This window comes from Conger conger, chromosome 1 (genome assembly GCF_963514075.1).
Source record: "Conger conger chromosome 1, fConCon1.1, whole genome shotgun sequence".
Taxonomy (NCBI): domain Eukaryota; kingdom Metazoa; phylum Chordata; class Actinopteri; order Anguilliformes; family Congridae; genus Conger; species Conger conger.
Genome location: NC_083760.1, coordinates 15,299,116 through 15,320,546, shown reverse-complemented (window position 1 = coordinate 15,320,546; position 21,431 = coordinate 15,299,116). Strand labels below are relative to the sequence as shown.

At 42.3% G+C, this 21,431-nt stretch overlaps 1 protein-coding gene across 4 annotated transcripts in view; it reads left to right on the top strand.

Annotated features, from left to right (window-relative positions):
* The first annotated feature begins 9,054 nt into the window (after positions 1-9,054).
* ston2 (stonin 2) overlaps positions 9,055-21,431 on the top strand; it is a 33,761-nt gene continuing 21,384 nt past the window's right edge. For 2 of the 4 annotated variants that reach the window (XM_061224192.1, XM_061224518.1), the window contains exons 1-4: positions 9,055-9,091; positions 16,381-16,569; positions 17,074-17,247; positions 19,587-19,769. In XM_061224192.1, the coding sequence (XP_061080176.1) occupies positions 16,473-16,569; positions 17,074-17,247; positions 19,587-19,769 (454 nt within the window). In that variant the 5' untranslated portion in view covers positions 9,055-9,091; positions 16,381-16,472. Of the gene's footprint in view, positions 9,092-13,714; positions 13,946-16,380; positions 16,570-17,073; positions 17,248-19,586; positions 19,770-21,431 lie in introns of those variants that run through there. The other 2 variants (XM_061224114.1, XM_061224268.1) reach the window with 2 other exon arrangements.

Below are 21,431 nucleotides of genomic sequence, written 5' to 3'. Positions count from 1 at the left end.
GCCCCTGCTCATGCTCTTAAGTTTATGACTTGCTCCGGTTGCAGTATATTTACCCAGAATGCAGTATTTTCACCTCAACTTTGGTCCACTCTGGCATGTTATGTTTCACAGCAGTAGCCTAACATAGCAGTAGCTTTAAATATCCATGTGTCTCCCGTAAACACCAGTCTTGTACCAAACTATGCTGTCCTGCGTTTGTGGAATTTCAATGGGAGTTTGTTGTTTTTTTTGTCTCAGGGTACCACTTAGGCACACCCATATTTGTTTACAAATATGAATAGAAAATCCTGTTTCTGACCATTAATAAATTGACAATAGAATTGGGCAAGTTATTCGCCCTGAAAAAACTATTTTTAAAAGAGAAACTTTGAAACTCATCATATTCACATATTCACAGCTGTTTGTGTTGCTCAGCTTCTCAGGGGTGTCAAAATGGCCGCCCTCCTTGTGCCCCCTACGTGGTCTCTTACAGGGGCAGTGCTGCTGCTGGCTCATATTGAGGCATTGGGGATACAGTATGAATCCAGTTCCAGCCTGTGACTGCCACATGAGAAATCCGCACTCCGCCCTCGCCATCACGTAAATCCCTCAGCAGAGCTCCTTGTCATGTACCAGCCTGCAGACGCACGGATCTCATTATAGTCTAGACCATTTCAGCAAACAACTTTTGTTTTCTTTCAGAACATGTTCTGCAGATTTGCTTCCTGTTATCCCAGAAGTGATGGATTATTTTCTTATAAAGTATCAACTGAAGTCTAGTGCCCACTGGTTATGAGCGGGGTTTATCTGTCAAAAAGATTAAAAGGAAAAATAATTCTATCGCAGAACGATAGACATTAAAGTTCCATTTTTACTGCATAACAGTACAATAGTCAGATGTGGCAAGATTTCAAAGCGTTGTGTGGTGAAGATTTAAAGCCACGGGGAAAATGCTGTGTGTATCTGCTCCTCTTTATCACATGGTGAGAGTTCCGTGCTTCATCACTAACAAAGAGAGGTCTAACCGAACAGTGCCCATAAACTGTCAGTCCTGCACGGAAATCCTCCCCTACACCTGTGATCCCACCGACACTGCAGACGTTGCGGTTTACGCATGTACTGTATGTGTGTGTATAAATGTCAAGGTCAATTTTAATGGTCAAGAAAATAATAGTATACATTACATAAAGTTGTTGGTGTAAGGTGAGATGTCACATTTAAAAAATAAGAATTAAACCTTGCACTGACGTACTGTATGCTACAGTCAGAACGTGATAGTGATATTTTTATCTATTCATGTAAAGGTTATTGTTTCATCCTGTTTACTGTCAGAATTAAATAAAATATATTATTTTGAGCTTTGGAGTTTTCATTATTATTTTCCAATATTAAGGTTAGAAAGGTCATTCAAGTTTGCCATCGGAGTGAAGCATGAGTCATCTATGTCCCCCACCACCAATAGTTTTCACTTCAAAGAGGCCCTCAAGCCTATCACATATGTCTTCACCCTTTTTAATATTCGATTGAACATTTTTTGCTTCATTGAATAAAAATCTGGATTTGTACCTGAAAAAGAAAAGAATGCTTGCATGCATACTGTTCATCTAAAGCAGAACATTTCTCAGAGCACCTTGTTTTCCAGGCCTTTATAATTCATGGGTGCCATTTTAGAGCCATATGTAGACAGAGGCCCATTTATAATTAAAGGTGGATGGGCTTAATCATAGGCCACTGGCTTCCAGCAGACTTGCACCACACCCATGGCTTACTCTGTTGCTATGCAACGGCTGTAAAGAAAAGAAAATTTACATTATGCATGTTGTGTACAGTACTTAGAAGAGCTGTGACTTCCACATCTCCTGGGCTGTATTTCAGCCTCTCAGTGGCAGGAAGTAATGATTTTAAAGCTCTGCTCCCTATTTTTCATTAGAAATGACAATAAATCCCCGCATGCATATTGGTTGGGAATTTAATTCTGTAAATGCAACCCGCTGATTCCTGCGATTGTAGTGCCCTAGTGATAACGTGTTTCTTTTTCCAGATTTATCACTATCTGTTAAGTGCTTTATGACCCGGGCTTGCAATGTCTTCAACTGGTTTTCCTCCAGGGAACGGCGCGATGAATGGCTCTATTCAGCATTTAGGACTGTGCGGCCTCCCAGTTTGACAGCCCCATAGTGAGTGCTGACCAATTAGGCAATGTGACCACAGGTAGGACCCTGGGTCAACCATGTTGTGATGTCACTGTGGCCAGTGGCAGGGAGGCCAGTGAGTGCCATATTGATTACTCCACACTAGGTCTCTGGTCATGCTGGGGGAGATGGAAGGCTTGACTGAACCAGAGAAACATCACTGTCGTACCAATCTGATATTGGCAAGCTTTGTAAAGAATAAAAATAATAAAAGCAGAAATATCATGTTTTGGACCATAATCCAAAACAGAGAACATGTTTTCACGCCTTGAAATTGATTAAGAGAAATGCGCAGCTAATTTTTGCTGGTTATTTTCCTGCCTGTTGCCTCAGGCAATCACCAGAGCTCATCTGCTAATGTCCTTGATTCAGAGAAATGCACCCTAAAGGGGCACTGTCCACTAAATGGATGAGCTGTTGTAGGTCAATTTGAATATCCACTGGGTCCCATGGTGCTTTGACAATAGTGTCTTTATTAGTTTAGCCATGTTGTTAGCCCCTGTTGCCAGGGTAACAATCATTCAGCCATTTTTTATACATGATGAAATGAAAAGAGCAATCTTTTGTTTGCTCCTTCTTTTGTTTGCCCTGACATTCAGTGGACAACGATGCCCATTTGTCATAGAGTGAAAACAAGAACACACGGGGACACTCAACTGAAAATATTTTGCTTTTAAGAAGTTGGAAAGAGAATATTGCACTTTGCTGGCAGGAAAACAAGTGCCATCTTGGAGAGCGCTCTCTGCAATTATTCTGTCATTTATTCCAGTTTCCAAGGTAGCAGGATACGAAGGTGTTCATCTGCAGTATAAATCAATATCCACACTCCCAGAAAAGAAATACACAGAAAGATAATGACCGCCCAAATCCATCACACACCATCTTTAATTTGTCCCCTAGTCCCCGTAAGTCAGATACAAATATAAGAGTATTACAGCAAATCTCTGGCATTAGCGGTTGCACGCTAGGATACATTCGCGACTCTGTACATCTCTGTAATCTGGGTAATTTGCATGGGGGCAGACACAAGGGATTTGAGGAGAAATTGGAATGTGTGTCATGCCCTTCGTGAACGTGTGGGGACTTCATCAGTGCTCGCCTGTTTCCTGCATCTCTATTTTATGGATCCAGATGTTCCACCAATGCCTGGACAGCCAACCTCGAGGCGCAGCGTAATAGGTCGAATGCTCGTCATTGGCCTTGCTAATGATCCATTGACGAGTGCTGGAACACAATTAGGGAGACCTTCATGTCTGCGACGAAACTAAGCCTTGGTACTGATATCTGTTGATTCAGGATTCCAGAGATCCACAACTGAAGTGGTTCCTTCAAACGTGATGGGCAGTTTTAGAATGGCTTGAGGACGCAATCTGCGACAGGTTGGTCAAGCAAATTCCTTCTGTTGTGGCCAGAATGCTTCCCAGCAATGCCTGAAATGACCCAACGCACAGCAGCAGTGGGAGCCACGCTCAGAAATGTGATTGTGTTGGGGGAAACAATAGGCGATGGAGAGAAAAGGTAATGAATCTGACATTTCCATGCTGCAGTGCTGACTAGGCGGCTAGAAATACCATGGAGTGCGGCTGCGATTTCTCCCCTCTTCCCACACAAAGCCCGAAATAAATTTTTACCCCTTCCATTGTGCGTCTCTCACAATGGCTGCCTGCCTCTGCCTCTACAAATGGGCCTGCAGTAAAATTAATGTTCTGTAACCGTGCGGCTAACTGCAGGTACCCCACTTGCTTTCTACAGTGCTAATGCCCTTGATCTTTCATTAGGAGTCTACCTACAGCACCTGAGGGAGTCTTCGGCCCAGTGGAGCGATGGGACTGGAGGGGGAAAGTCTTTCCTGTCACCGGCATCATCCTCTCCTCCACTGCAGAAGAACACTGACTCCCACCCCACTCAAAACACATCACCCTTTCCTACATTATTTCCGTTTTGGGCCCTCCCGCTTATTTTATACCGGCACTCTGATAACCACACAAACACAATAAACTCATAGACGGTCTTTAGCTTTGTTAGAAACGATTATGCTAGTCACTTGGTAATGGTTAATTGTTTCAATCCATCTTTAGTTCTGAGTTACGGAATTTCACTGTTTATGTGTGTGACACACTATTGACTAGCAACCGGCAGACAGAAACAAGTTTGGTTGTGATCAGCCCAGCGCTTCGCTGTTCAGGATAACACCCACAGCAAAAATCTATTTCAGTAGCAACTGTGAAGAAATGTTTTGAAAGTACCTGGTAAACACAGTACTCTTGGCAGTACTAGAAGTGGCTGTGTGATATGATTAATTACATAACTCGCCATACTTCAGGATGTGCTCAGAGTGCTACTGTAGCTAGGCGTGTAGTGAGCTGTACTGTACATGTGTGAGTGTACGTGCAGGCTTGAAAACCCTGATTGAGCAATGACAGGGGTGGGAAACCTGGGGGGGAAAGGCCAGTGAGTAAACACTGTGCTATTGATCATGCTCATTCTGGAACAGCAATCAAACTGAGGCTATTAGTCGGGTTTGTACAGTCGAGCCACCTGGAGACAAAGAGGGCCAATTGATTTGCAATGACTTAATTGAGAACTTATTTAGAGAATTAATGTATCTTGGCAGACAGCTGCAGTTACACTAATCCGGAGTGCCATTATAAAATCAGGATGTAGGATGGATTAATTTGGGCCTATTTACAATGCAGATCTATGGCTCCGATTTCATTTAACAATGTAGATTTACCAGCCCTCTGTGACCAGTTGTATTCATAACAGTTTATAACATTTGGGGTCTGTGGACGGCACTCATTAAAAAAGAGTCTTATTAGATCAACCCTGAAATGGAACCACACAAGAGAGATGAGATCAGTTTTCACTCACTTGCTACGACAGCGTTAGATTCACCGATTGTCTTGATTCACTGCAGAATAATCTGAGGTGGGTTTATAATATGTAAGTAGGCTATAACGCATCCCCATTCGATACAATTTGGAGATAATATGACTTAAACTTTAAACCTTGACATATCCCTTGATACTGAGTAATACTCGGTCACTGTAGTGCTTGGTCTCAGTCCTTTGCCAGCTCGTTTTTTCTCTTAGCCCAGCATAGTGAAAAGACAAAGCCTTCGGCATTTTAATTGCAGTGAAAGTAGGTTAACCAGTGGGATATATGGTGAGAATGTGTGGTGGTTATGAGACAGGAGGAGAGTGGTGTTGTACGTGAGGAACTACATACTGGGAAAACCCTACACCAGTGTGTCTTGGGGGGTGGTGGGGACCAGCACCTACTGCACTCATCTGGGGCATGCCCTACTCTTCAGCCACTCCTCACAAAAGATAGAATATGTAGAATAGGTATAAAAACACAGAACTCATGTGCTCACCAATAGACACTGTACCATAAAGGACTGCAGCACATCAGACATTTTATGCTTGCACTGTAGAATGATAATGGTAGAAGAGGAGACTATGTTTGTGTGTGTAGGTGCATATATGCTTGTTACATTACAGGCATTTGTTTTGCTTGTGTATCTTTGTGTGTGTGTGAGAGTGTGCATGTCTGTACGTGTGTGCATGTGTGTGTGTTTGTGTGTAGTGTGTGTGCATTTGTATGTGTGTGTATGAGCATATGTGTCTATATGTGCATGTGCATATGTGTGCAATTGTGTCTGTGTGTATACATGCCTGTGTGTGTGTGTGTGTGTGAGAATGTGTGCGTGTGTGTATGTTTGCAGGTGTGCATTTGTGTCCATGTGTATACATGCCTGCGTGTGTGTGTGTGTGGGAGAATGTGTGCGTGTGTGCATGTTTGCATGTGTGCATTCATGCATGTGTGTGTGCGCGTGTGTAGTGAGGAGAGGCTGTGCTGATACTGATGTCTTTATCCAAAGGGCTGTTTAAGACAGAAATCTGGGCCAAACCCTAAAGTCCCCTGCCAGGAAACGCAGACGGTGGAACCAGCAGCAGCAGCATCCACAGGGGCAGGCTGCTGTCCCTAGCAACAACAGGAGTATGGGCGTCACTGGCTGTTATGCAATCAGCTGCAGACGCACAGGCACAGCCCAACCAGAAATTCAGATGTTTCATTAAAGACTTCTTGCTTTCACTTGGATATATATGGCGGGATGAAAAATCATCGCTTCAGTTAAAAATAGCACCGGGGAGAAGGAAAGAAGGAATGATTGAAAGTGTAGGCAAAGAACAGGGTTTTCAAATTCATCCTTCAGTGCTGTAGTCAAGGGTTGTCAGACTCAGACGTGTCCATCTTTGGGGGGTTTTTTTGTAATGAATCAATGGGGAATTAATGGGGGCTGGTTGCAGCTGGTGTGTGGCAGTATCACGACTGCGGGGTCTATTTCTGAGTTTCCTGGCCTCTGCGCTCTGCTGCGTGTCTGTTGGACTGGGTGCCATTGATGACTGATTGAATGGGCAGATGTTCAGGGGCCAATCTGGGCAGGGGCCAGCGGATCCCCACTGTCATGGCACAGACACGTCTAACAGTTGACACGCACCAGCTCCCCTCCTGACTTGCGGCCCCGCTCGCTACTTCTCCACAATATTCGGCCATCTTAACAAGGTCCCAGGAATAACAAGGTCCCATGATTCCTGGGAAAAAACGAGATCTGTTTGAATTGATTAACTCTACAAAAGCCAGTTCCAGATGGGCAGGAATAGAGGGTATGTACCACGTTGTAGGGATGTTCTGCTTTCAGTGAAAATCACGCTATATAACTAATGAGACCTGCTACTCACATTACTGTATCTTACCCATAAAAAGGCAAAAAGGTTTGTGTGTGTGTGCTCTGTGTGTGCTTGTGCTTATGTGTGTGTATTGCATGTCTTAGCCAATGTAACAAGCATGTAATAATTTAAACAGACCTACACACTGTTAAATGAATTAATACCGCATATTTTTCTCGTTCAAAGAACAAACAGCATACGTAAACAGAAATAGCTCCGATGGCACTTTAAAACTGCTGTAATATACAAATTCAGTGTAATTGAGTCTGATTACAAAGACCTGTTCAAGAAGAACATGGAGGTAGCCTAACACATTGATGAAATTTGAACTTACAGTACTGAAGTTTCTGTAATAGAACTGGTGGTATCATCGAGAGGCCAGAGCATAGCAAAACAAACAAATCACATTGACATGTAGAATAACTTACTGTAACCTAATTTTTTTCAGCACGCATGCTAGAAATGATAAGTGTGTAAACTGGGGTGATGCGTTCTGAAAGGATATTGTTTCTTCAGGGTACAAGCTGGGTAAGTAGGCCATAGGTTTTTACTTTTCTTGTCAGACAGAAACGCCTGAGAGGAAAAAGCTACAATGTCACACCATTCTAAAAGGTAACCTACACATACAAAGGTGAACAGGCATACAGTGAACAAGGATTGTATATTTAAGTCCTGACATGAGAATAAATATGGAATTCGACCCAATTATTAGAGACTTATGATCCAGCCTTAATTAAGTATTCCTTTCCAGCCACTTTCTTTGCTGTACTTGATGTGTTCACTTCAGGGTGAGTCTGTTTTGGACTATTTCACGAACTCTACTGCCATCTACTGGTCAATAAATATGACTCCACGACCTTTTATTTTTATATAGAGGACGTTAAAGGTATAACAAGCGGGTCGATTGAGCAATGTATAAAGAAACGGATTTGGTTTAATATCTTAATAATTCTAGAGGAAGCAATAATTCGCGAAAATAAATAAATATAATGGAATACATTTTCTATCATTGAACGCTGCAGGATAAGGACATCAAATCTGGGGATAAAAATCGAAATAAAAAAACACTGTCTTACGTGAAACAAATATATATTTTTAATTTTCATTTAAAGCAGTGAACCACTCTTAAGACTTCGGAAACTACAGCTGAAGTGTAACGAATAATATATCCACCAGATGGTGGTATAGCTACTACTGTATTGAGTTTTGAAGTTTTGTACTCCATAAAGTTTGGTGTCTCCCTTAAAGCTGTATTCCTTAGGGCTTAGGCTATCAAACCATCCAGAAATGTGAGATGATGATAGAGAGGGGACTGCCTAGTCATTGGCGATGAATACAAATTCCTACGAGGACCACCTGATAAGGATGAATACTTTCAGTCTGCACTTTAACCTCATATTGGTGGTTTTATTTCCAATTCACTAAGCTGGAGTACAAAGCCAAAACAACAAAAATTGTGTCAGTGTCCCAATACTTTTGAATATAACTTTTTGATGGTTGTTGTCACCTTCTAGTCCTCATGATACACACACACACACACACACACACACAGACCACAAGCCCACGTATGCACTGTCCCAATACTTTTGCATTTAACCATAGATAGGGTGGAAGAATTGTCCACTTTTTGTTTTGCAGGACAGCAACCATCAACATCAGCTGTGCTCCTCAGACTGACCGGTCCAACTGCTCTCCGAGTGAGGCGCGATCCAGAAAGAGAGTTTTTTCCTGCAGGGTTGGCAGGCTGTTTCGGGCTCACAGTTCATGTTTTGTTCCAAGTATCCTTTGTGGAAGAGCACTAAACATCGCGGGATTCCAGCCACCTACATAGGGCTGGGAAAGCAAACCCATGGCCGTTCTCTATCGACTCTATCAAGTCATAACGAAACCCCAAGTCGGTTAAAACTAACCGAATTAATGTTCACGTAGCGAATTCAATTTGCCAAACATCACCGTACGCGACATTACAAGTATGAGTTGCGGTGACTTTCGCAGTAGACTATTAAGTAATGTGTACATTTACCACAACAACACTTGCTAGCTTTCATTATTTACCGTGTGGCCAATCGTGGCTCATGCGCGCCCCTTGCTTATTTCAGAGGCCAATCACGTTGCTGTAATATCGCATTCGCTTGGAGATTCCGGTTGGAGTGCAAGGGAAAGAAAGTGTAAAACTGGACAAAGCTGGTACGTTAAAAAAAGGTGCATTTTGTCACTTGTTTTGTAAGGCGCTATATAATGTTTGCGGAGTAACTGATGTGCGTGTCTTAACAAGGCTTAACTATGTGCACGTTTTTAGAAACCGCATAAAAGCGACGTTAGTCGCTCAACAGGTCTGTAAAATGTGATTTCTGTGATATTTTAGGGATAAAACTTATGCGATGGTATGTGCGTTGAGTAATTCTTATTGACATTGACGTCGAATTACCTTATGTTTGATTGGTATTACAAATGTTCATGCGCTGAGCTTTCCAGATTAAGCAGTGCACATTCCAATGTTGTCGCATGTTTTCTAACGTGCTACTGTGCCACCTGTTTACTCAGAAATGTTCCCTGTGTCCGAATATTCCCGAGAAACGAGGTCTTATCGCTTGCATTTTGAATTTACACGCCCGCATTTACACACGATGTGATGTGAATAAAAAAAAGTAAAATGATGCGTTGCTATGCGCAATGGAAACCGAGAGGATTTCTCCACTTGTCGCAACATTAACTTATGCACAGTACTAACATAGCATAATCGTGGAATCATGTTTTATCTTTAACGATAAGCCATTAAAAAAAAATTTTTTTATCTCATGAACACGCTGCGTAGTGGTAGTCATTACAGTTCTGATGCAACATTCAGCATAACTGCTAGGATTAAAGAACCGATTATGTTAATTGACAGTGGCTTCTTTTTAGGAGGATTTTTTAAAGCATGCATAATTAAAGCTAAATTTGCCATGTAATGTGACTTCTGAGATCAGACAACCCCACATGCATCTGGTATAGAGGACAACAACAGTGCAAGAACATCCGTGGCAGGAACATATGGTGGATTCTATTGACAATTGTTATTTTTATTATATTCTACATTCATATTCTATTTTGCTCAGTAGGTGCCCTTATTTGTTACGTATCCATGCAGATCCACAAAATAATTTTTTTGAATTTGGCACATTCCAATATCAAAAATAGTTTCCCTTCTCTGGTTCATTTGTAATTGAATCGGTAGTGTTATGTCCAACTCTCTGCCACAAGGTGGTAATATAGTGTCCTCAGACGTGTATATTGTTATCTAGATGCCATTGTGTATTTATATTGCAGATTAGATTGACAGCAATCCCTTTAACATTGCCTCCGTTTCCCGGCATGCACTGTTTCTAGGTTTGTTTTTTTCTCTCCCAATTTCAGTGAAGTTGGCATCACATCTATGAACAAATGTCTTATTCCCTTATTTTATCGCATAAATATATGGATTCATACTGTCATAAATGTGAGGAATAAAACTGTGGGTGAGATGCTTGAAAAGGCCACGTGTCAAGCACTAGATTGACAACTGCAGCACATTGATTCAGCTGTTACGCATCTGCAGAGTCAGCCAGAGATGCAGAGAGCATGTGTGGGCTGTGTCATCATCAGCCAGTATGGCTTATAATCAGCGCTATCATTGTCCGCTTGACTCAGTGCCAAGGTTATGACAGATACAGTGCAGTGTGCAATTATTTTGACAGTGACACAATTTTAGTTGTTTTGGCTCGGTGCTCTGGCACATTTGAATTTGAAGTGAAACGAGGAGTATCGCGTTAAAGTTCAGACTATCAGTTTTAATTTGAGGGTATTTACATCCATATTACATCCACGTTTTATACTGTGCCCTTATTTTAGGGCAGCAAAACTAATTGACAAAGTAACATAATCTGTAACGAGCCATCGTATTTAGTACTTAGTTTCAAATCCTTTGCAGTCGAAACCTGATGTCTGCGATCCATCCTGTAGCTATGGCCAGATGCTGGGTATGTAGTCGTGTGATGCTCTGCCAGGCCTGCACTGCAGCCATCTTCAGTTCCTGTTTGCTTCTGGGGCGTTTTGCCTTCAGCCTTGTCTTCAGTGCAAGTGAAATCATGTTCAATTGGATTCTGGGCAATTGACTGACTTTGGCCAGTCAATACATTTTTTTGCGCTGAGAAACTCATTAGCTGCTTTAGCAATAGCTTTAGGGTCATTGCCATGCTGAGGAGTGAAACAGTGTACAGTGAGTCCTGAGGTATTTGGTTGGATCTGAGTAGATATAATTAGTCATAATTAGTTATTTAGCTAATGTTTTTTATCCAAAGTGTCTTACAGTTGATTAGACTACGCAGGAGGCAATCGCCCCTGGAGCAATGCGGGATTAAGGGCCTTGCTTGTGACTACACCGGGGCATGAACCACCAAACTTCCAGGCTGTTACTGGGCACTTCGTCATACTGCTGATGTCAATAGTCACATCATCCACTTAGTAGCAGTTATTATATTTGAGCTTTAATGTTAAAACATTTGGTCAAATATTGATTGTTGGCACTGGCCCCAGAATTCCCATATTGTACATCCCTAGAATAAGCTTGTGTGCATCAAGAATGAGTCGGTTCCATTAGAAACCCTCTTATTGTAACATTTATGCAAAACATCTGAGAAGGTGTTTCTCTGAACTAAGCCCTGTGTCAAGCAGTCTGCTTTCATGCACCGCTTTTTTGTTGTCATGTCGTGTACTGTTGTATTGACGTTGTGATTACAGATGACAGATTGCCTACAGAAGGCAGACATAATCACTACGCTCCATCAGCACTATGTTGTGCGACATTGTGTGAAAATATCCAACAATTGCAAAAATCTTATATTGAAGCAAGTCTCCTGTCATGGCGACAGCTGAGACTGGTGGGCAGAGTGTTCATAGCAATAAAGGACAGTTGCCAGTTTAGCAGCTTGCTTTAAGGGTCACTGCTGTCCTCTTACAGCAGAGGTATGTTGACCACAGCTGGCGAGGGAGCTCACAGGGCATCAGGCTCCCACTGGCTGGGGGTGAGTGCTGTTTGTGTTTAGCGCTTGCCGCACGCTACACATGGCGGACACATCAGGTCTAAGAGGCTCGTCCTGCTGCTGGCTCACTGCTTGGACAGCGCCCAACAGTGCACAGTGCCCCCTTTGTGTGGCTTGTCCAAAAAGTTTATTCACCACTCTGCCCCTCTGTGCAGGGTTCAGCCTGTAGCAGTGTGCGGAGATTCTAGACTCAGTTTGGACGGCGGTAAAACTATGTTTTTATTTATTTATTTGCTCTTCCTGTTCTTAATTTCTTGAATATCCAGATTTGTCTAGAGTGGAATTTCAGCTGGCAGAGTAACTAGTAACCACAAAGACATTTCAATATAAATTCAATTGACAATTCTCATTAGAGATTGTTAAAGTACTGTATAGTATTGTATAATTGTTTTTACAGCGGTTATATGGCTATATTTAGGACAATATAAACATTCCATAAATTCTCATGCTAATACTTTTCATGGTTATACTTAAATAGTTTTAGTTTCAGATGTCTGATAATCCATTAATGTAAATGGGTGAGTTTGCAGTGCCGTTTTTGGCAAGGGGTGAGGTGAGGTGGGGCAATTTGGCGCTAGGTTGTGTTTACAACTCTTCCACCTGTTAACTCCATCCTTCCTGTTAAACTTAACAAGAAAGGCTGTCATTCCAATAAAGTAAATTCAATCACTGTTGAATATCACCAGACAAGAAGGCATGCTTCGTTGGTAATTTAGTGAAGCTGAGATCACTTTCACTCAGTGTTATATGACGATCAAAGAGTTTAGGGTGCAAGTATCTGGCTAATAAGGGGAAAGTATTTGAAATAATGAAATAATATATATTTTTAATAATATCTTTTTGCCTAAAGCCGTGCATCTGATACCTTGTAAGGCAAGCAAGGGTTGACCCGCTGTGGATATCGGTGATTTGTAAAATCTGGTTCCATCGATTTAATACAAACCACTTTTTCTCTGCATGGTTACAGTGTGTTCTATTTCGTTATTTTGTGAATTATCGAAACTGTGCTGACTCCGGCCTCTAAGCCTTTGTGGGTTTTCATTGGGAGACCACTGTTCTGAAATGATAATATTGTGTTAGGAGCAGCAAGTTTATGACTTGGCAAGTCCTGTGGAAATGTGTGGAGTAAAGGAGGAAAAAAAAGAGTGCCAGTGTTCTCCCTCCAGATTAGCTGTTTTCTGTTGGCAGTGTCAGCAGTCAGTCAGTGTATTGTCATTGTGCAAAACTGTGGGCGGTTTCAAGGCGAACAAGGAGAACACCCCTTCTGTTGCATAATGGGGGTAGACAAAAGACCTGCTTTAAAATGTGTTGGTAATTAATTTTAATGGAACAGATTGTATCACACGTTTATAATAAAAAGTGCTTATTCTTCCGGAAGTAAACAATCAAAAGTTAATATAGTTCATGCCTGAAGCAGTGATCCATGTATACTGTTTTATAGAAACTGGTTTCTAAAATAATTGCATATGTTGATCTATAATATACTTGAGGTACTTCACATAGTAATAAGTGTATATATACCTTCGTGGATATATACGTTTTTTCTTTGTATTAGTTTTGGCGTGTCTTGAGTGAATACATTTTTCTCTTGAAAAGCTTATGAGACGCTGGAAAGAGACAAGTCTATAAAAATACAGGGGTGCGTGATGTCATCCTTGTTTCCATGAGCCAGCCGAGCTTCATCCTCATGGAGCGTCGCAGGATATAGCGTTCGTGAGGAGTCTCGTCAGCGACACAGATGGTGATATTAGCTGCAAACCCTGTAGGCTACGATCAGACACAGGTGCCATGGGGCGCAGTTGCTCCATATGCTGAAACTGCACCGGCGTGTTTTCCTGCGGCGCTCCTGAGGATATACTGACTGCATGTGATACTGGCTGGATATACACGAAGAAGCGGCGAGGGGCGGCGGCCTAGCATTACGTTCTACTGAAACCGCGCAACACCCAGTGTTCTGCTAAAATCGCTTATTCTACAACAGGTCTGTATTACAGTCGCCGATGTAATTTAACGTTTACTTTCTGTTTACTTTGACGAAAGTTTGCGTATGCCACTGGACTGGTTTCTCATTAAGCCTGAACTGTGGTGCTTGCTGCGTAAGAAACCCCCGTTTAAACTGTAATTTATATTGTATAATAATTTTTATGCTGGTTCCTGTAATTTTATAATACCCTGTTATCTTGTAATAAGCAAGCAAAAGAAAGAAAACCGAGGAATGAGCAATTGTCCTGGAAGGACGTGAGCAAGATGGTGAGTGGGTTGTGGAGCCGATTTTCATGCTCTGTCCCTTGGTGCTAATCTAATGTGCAACTTGTGTTTTCTTTATAAAAGCATCAAAAACAAGAATGATTAGAGGAATCATGCAGATGTGAAATCTTTACTATTCTATTAATAATGGTTTTATTATCCCCCTACCATAAAGATAGTAGATTAATTTCACTCTGTGAGCAACGTGTGGAACTGTTGCATTAACTGAGTTTCTGTGCTGCATTTCTTTTGATAAAACACAAGCTTTAGGGATGGCAAGCAAATGTTCAGTGGGTGTGTTGTGTTAGCACTCAGATGTAGAATGGAATACACTGGAGAGTGGGAGGGGTGACGCTGGACTCAGGGTAGAGTCGGGCTTGACAGAGCCCAGGGAGATTGCTGATGGTATGAGTTCATCCTGAAAACAGCCCCCAAATGACACTGTGTTATTTGCAGTATCTGACTCGTACAATAAGTCAAAGTGCGTTTCCTTCAGGAGAGAACGCGTTTCCTGTCCTTTCGCTAGAGAGACGGCACGGAAGCGGCAGTTCTCATAGATGTGGAAATGTAATTGAATTGTCTTTGGAATTAATTGTGTTTCCCCTACTCTGACCTTTAAAGGTCACCTGTGCTCACATGGTGGTGGAGGTGTAGCTCTGCAAATACTGTTGTCGGTTAGGATGCACTGCTTTTTATTAGGAAAACCTACTGGGCAACCTTTATATGTTTACCGTTTAATACATCTATGCTTGAATGTTCTGTTAGCGTGACCACTTTACTAAAATGCAGTCCATTCTTCACCATGTTTCACACACCTTTCCTCTTTAAAATAGGCCTCCTCTGGTGGTGCAAGGTACCATACATCAGAATATGACATTGCTTTCCTGTTGTTGTCTGTCTCAGACTTCTTTCAGTTCTTTGTTTGGGATGAAACCATGAGGGAAATGACTCCTTTTTATGTTTCTCAGTTCTGACAACATTTCCGTCAACATGCACGCACATCCATCCTTATGGGAAACGAATGGAGTTCGAACGAATGGAGTTTGAACTTGTCCTTTGTTTGGAAATCTGTGGGAAGTAAGCCTGAAGTTTGCCATGTCTTCATGTCAAATGAAAGTGGGGTCATTAAGACATCACACAATTTAAAGCAATGATCTTTATTGTGCATTGTGCCACACCTGCATGTGCAATTTGCAAAAATATGACTGTCCAAATTCAGAACAATGTACTAGCACATCAGTTTATGGCAAGATAAAGACAATTGACAAAGATAATTTATTTTATCTTTTTGTGTAGCACTTTGAGATTGTTTATTCAATGAAAAGCGCGTAATCACTTTGCTATATTATTTGTATTATTATTAATTGTGTGTTGCGCAAGTGAGAGGTAATGGTGCTAGAATTTGACGTGAGCAATGTTTTATAATTTTATATTTTAAGGATATCCTGCATATCATGACAGCTGGTGCAGATCATTCAACTACAGGCCAAACCCCTGGTGATAAGCTGGAGGTCTGAAACAAAATGTCCGTCCCAACTGCCATGCAGCAGCATGATTGAGACAGAGGGAGGGTTTCGGTTGGTGGGTTAACATCTGGCTCAATGCACATTAACACATTTGTTGTTTGGCCCGGCATCTGTGGGCCGCTAAACTGCAGTGCTTCCGCACAGTGGCTGCACAGTTCAGCTGGTGGACTATGCAGCTTGAGTTAGCACTAGCTGATTGCACCTCCTTTCAACAACTCATTCTAGTCTACAGGATTCCCAATTCACTGGAGGATGTTGTGAGGAGAGCAGATTACTGTTATGATTAAGTATTTCAAATCAGGAAAAAACAACTGGGCGGGTAGCTGCTGGGAATAACATGTTATAACATGGTGGCCTGACGAAGATTTACTCGGATGACAACGCTGAGCATATCAGTGTGTGGGCCTCCTTCTTTTAATTTATGAGCTTTTCATTGAATATGCTCGCAATTAAGCAGTTAAGAAAAAAAAACTGCTGTTGGTGGTTGAGCCGAGTTTCCTACTCATCACTGTAAAGTGCTTTGAGTGGCTTTGATAATGTCATTATCTGTCTATCTATCTCTGGTGTCAGTAGCTATGGTATAAAATGGGGCTGGTATCAATGATGCCTCATCCCCTCCCTGCTGTTCCTCTCTCTGTTTCAGCCCATTAAGGAGTGCATTGATGCTGAGGTGTGAAGACTGCTGCACTCCACAGACGAGTGAGAGGTTGGCCCTGGGTGCTGGCTCCGCCCACCATGAGCGCTGCGGCTGGTGATGTCACCAGCACCCAGAGAACTGGCTGGGTGGCCTTTTCAGACGACCCTTCCTGGTCCAATATGGAATTCCAGAAAGGTACAGTACAGATGCGATAATGAGCATGCTTTGAATATTTTTACTACCGCACGTTCTGTTAACCTGCAAACGCGTATCAGATCAAGCCGAGAGACATGAACCTCACTATCGCTGTTCTTTTGCAGTTCTGAAAAAAAAAAACAGGTTGTCCAGTCAGTAGTGACAGCATGCGATATGTGCCTGGTGCACTTTCTAGAAATGTATTTATAGTACTTAATCTTAGAGAGAGAAATGAGTTTGCCAAGTGCCCTTTAAAGTCAAGGCTCGGTGCCTTTCTTTGCCCAGCAAATGTGGTTCCATCACATTAGTGTGCGTTCTCTCTCTGCTGTGAAATTCCAGTCCCTCCCTCCGATATGCAGGCCAGAGGCCGCGCGGGGGCGGGTCTCTGACTTCTTCCCGCCCCGTGCTAGTTTTGACACCTCCGTGTGACCCGCCCGCTCTGTGAAATGGCCGAATGCACCCGATTCATCGCTAGGTGTCATGTTTGCACCTTCTGTCCTTCAGATGGGAACTGCAACCTGCAGAAGTCCTTCACAGCTCTGCCCCAGGAGGAGGTCTCCCCACCCCTCGGTCCTGCCTCTAGGGGAGAGACAGGAGCACTTTCACAGCAGAATGCCTGGGTCCATTTCGATGAGAAGTCCTGGCGCTCCCCCTCTCCTTCTCAGTCACAGGTAAAAGGTATGACATGCCCTTTGTATCCTCGTAGGACCATGGAAGGAGTGCTTCAGAAAATCCCGCCTTGGAAAAATGTATGTGTCCTTTGACTGATGTGGAGTTTTTGGATTTCTTATCCTTATGACTGTGTGTGTGTGTGTGTGTGTGTCTGTGTATGAGAAGAAAGATAGCTTATACTGTAGGCATCTGCCAGGGGGGATGCCTACAGTATAAGCTATCATTTCAGTCATAATAAATTCAGCACACTTTTTTGTTTTGCGCATTTGCTCATTATGCACGTAATGTGTTTTTACATATTCACCCTTGGGTACCTGCACCTGCTGCCTCTGCTGGTGGCAGGGGGTTTTTGTGAAGAAAATGGCACAAACTGTCTGTTTCTTTACTGAATCTATGTTTTGCAGTGAGCAGACTTTCACTTCTTCTTTCCCTATTATTTTAATTATTTTAAGCCCCAATATGTAGGAGTCGAAGGCGGAAGGTATTGCATTCATTGACACGGTGTTGGTATAATTTTTATTTTAATGTCTGAATGCCTAATGGTGTCGGCTCTGGCCTATCCACTGTTATTTGATATCTTAGGATGTCCATCAATTTCTCTTTTATTTTCTAATTAATGGAGGAAGATTGCTTGTTACTTGTCAGTATAGTCCGGGTGGCTGGCTCTGTTGTCTCTGGGCTCTCTGGCTTTGGCCAGTTTGAGGGGGAGAAGGTGCACGTTGTCATGGTGATCTTAATAAATTTTGTTGTAGCTTAATTTGCGAAAGTGTTGTGCCCGTGACAATGTGCACGACTATATCATTTTATGTGACTGAGAAAGAGTGCTTTTATGAAATGTTTCCATTTTAATGCATTATGGATCGAAGAAGATTCATTATAGTTTACATGCTGTGAATCTGTGTCTTTGAAAAGCTTCAAAACAAGGAGACCAACATGCGAAGACAGTCCTATAGCATTAGTCTAATCTGTTGTTGCTCAATGAAATCTAGCTGTATAAAAATAGTCTATAAATAGTGGGTTTGTACATCAAGCCCTGTTCAGATTCTGAAGATTACATGTCAACATTGGGATTATCTTTTTATCTGGAATATCGGTGCCCAGTGTGTACTTATAAACACAGCAGTTTAAATCGGGGGACAGCATCATTAAGGAATTAAAATGGATATTTTGGTTTTTGGAGATCACAATGTGAAAAATGATTTTGGAGCTTGCAATGCAAAATTGCTCTGAATGCTTTTCAAGTTCCTTGCTGTAATATAACCCTCGTATAGCTCAAAGATCTGTTAGGAGTTTCAGTTTAAATGTCTCTGCAATGTGGATTTCATTTCATACAGTAGTTGTCCAGCGCTGTACAGTATTCTCTCTGTAGTGACCAATGACGTGGTTAGCTTGCGGCCACTTGCCCCCTCATTAGCCGTGTGTCACGGGGGATTGTGGCCGGGCAGCCCTCTGTCACGGCCAACACCACAGACAAGGGCCGATTGTTGTTAGTGCAGTGAGACAGAAGATGGGTAATTCGCCACACCCCGTCTGTTGATGGTTTTGATGGAACTTCTGGGCCTCGTGACATCTCTTTTTAATCCTGAATGAAGGGCTGACGGCAGGGGAAATGCAAGAATGTGCTTCCAGGACACTGAAGTGGAGTCTTGGGTAATGCTTGATGATCCAGAGAAGCAGTGTGTTGTTTTTTTTTCCACACTCATCTGCTCTCCTATTTCATTTTAAATGGGTCTTTCAACCAGATTGTAGAGGCACTGATAAATCACTTCAGATAAACCGAGACTGAAACACTATTTTGATGCTGATAACATAAGCAATTTTACCATCATCTAACTAGGCCTGTGTAAAATAATTTTAATATATTATTTTATATCATGTTGCTATCTCAAGTTTGATGTACGTTTCAGAGGAATGTAAAACATTGTTTTTGATTGGCAAGTTATGTTTCTGAATCAGCTTCTGAGGTCAGTCCTTATTGTTTTGAAGCTGTTGAAAATACACGCCCTTGTGAATGAAATCATATGAATGAAATCACTGTGTTTTAGAGTAATTCACAACATCAAAGGCAATCCCTTTGCCGGTGTTAATATGACCTAAAAAGCGATGTTTGCATAGAATATGGTATCCCTTCTAATCTGTTCTTTTCTTATTTAATCTTTCATATATATATAATTCATTGATACCACCTGCTCACATAATCTTTATGCTTGTTGGCTATTTCAGGCATGTTGAATATGTCTGGGCTGGCCGAGCCCTGTCCAATAAAAGCTCTCTCTCTCTCTCTCTCTCTCCCTGTCTCCCTCCCTCCCTCTCTCGCTCTCGCTCTCGCTCTCGCTCTCTCTCAGGCCCCAGACACAGCGTGTGCTCCTCTGCCAGTTTCTGGAGCATCGCGCCTCCCTCGGAGAGCAGTTGGACCGGTCAGTCTGAGGAGCACAGCTCCTTGAGCATGGGGGAGTCGTCCTGCGACCTCCCATCCCTCCCCATTGAGGATCCCGCCAATCAGACGCCATCCAGTGTGTCCTCTCCCAGTGAGTGCCGTATGAGTGCTGATGGTTGCTGATCCTACAAAACAAAAAGTGGACAATTCTTCCACCCTATCTATGGTTAAATGCAAAAGTATTGGGACAGTGGTCTGTGTGTGTGTATATCATGAGGACTATAAGTTGACAACAACCATCAAAAAGTTATATTCAAAAGTATTGGGACACTGACACAATTTTTTTTGTTTTGGCTTTGTACTCCAGCTTAGTGAATTAGAAATAAAACCACCAATATGAGGTTAAAGTGCAGACTGTAAGTATTCATCCTTATCAGGTGGTCCTCGTAGGAATTTGTATTCATCGCCAATGACTAGGCAGTCCCCACCCTGTTCTGTTTGCAGGTAAACTTTCCGTGTGAGTCACTCCAGGATAGCCAGATCATGAAAGGGTTTCCGTCACTGAGAGTGTGATAACTGTAGTAACTGAAACAGCCTTGTTCCTGTGGGAAAGTGATCTCTCACCGGAGTGAGTAGAAATTATAGAGTGGAGGGAATGTCCTAAGTTCCTTATTCCCTGGAATTCACATGCCTTAGTTCAACCACTGTCTGTCTGAACGAGAAGACAGCGGTCACAGTGCGGACACAAGCTAAGGTGGAGGGGGAGGGAAAGAAGAAGTGAAAGTCTGCTCACAGCAATATATCAGGAAGGGTTGGATAGAATATATAATCTAAAATGTGCTATCGGAATTCAACCATCTTGAGAGTTTTATCAACCCCAGAAAATGAGGAGGAAATGTAGCCACATTCCAAATATATAGACATTTTATTCCTCTTACTAATGATAAAATTAATAACAACCCAGTCCTGTACTGCCAAGTATATAGTATGTTTCTCTTGCTTGATTGACACCCTGAAAAAATTCCCTCTTGCATATATTACATCCCAGGGATTTGATCACTTACTGTAAGACTGATCCATCATTGTCTAGACTAACCTATTCCTCCTGGTGGTTTTATTGAGAGGAGCGTTTCCATGGAGACTGAAGTAGAGGCAATGTGGTTTAGCTGGTGTTTAGCTGTGTTTGCCTTGCGTTACTGAATATCAAATCTTTCCATGTAGCATGGCATGCGTAACTGAGCAACTATACATTTTTGTGGGAAAAATATGTTTGATATCAATTCAGAAGGCTTATAAAGGGGCACTGCTGGGAAAGTCTTGTGTCTGCTCTAGAACATTGCATTATCACTGCATTGTTGTTTTTTTAACTACTGTATACGGTTGAATAAAGCTGTGTAGTCCTCCTTTGGTTAGATATTGTCTTGAAAGCCACAGCATTGTCTAGTCGTGGAAGGTTTTGACCTTGCAGATATTATGAAATGTGTTCTATGGCGACAGTTCATAGGGCGGCTGACTCAAGCCGTATCAGTCCCCTCGTGTGGGTGGGGTTCAACGATCCTGTCACTGCGCTCACTTTGTGAGCTGTGACTCCATCTCCGTTACCCTCTCTGCTTTCTACCAACTGAATAAAGAGGAACAAATGAAAAGAGAGAGGACTGTCACCTCTTTGTTTAAGAACAACACACATCCGTAAAGCTGACACTGAAGGCTGTGACTTTAGCTGTGGCAGTGATTGTGAGTTGTAATTGTACCACCCACACCTATGCAGGAAGCACTGCAGCTAAATCTGCAGTGGTGCTAGTGACTGCTTTTC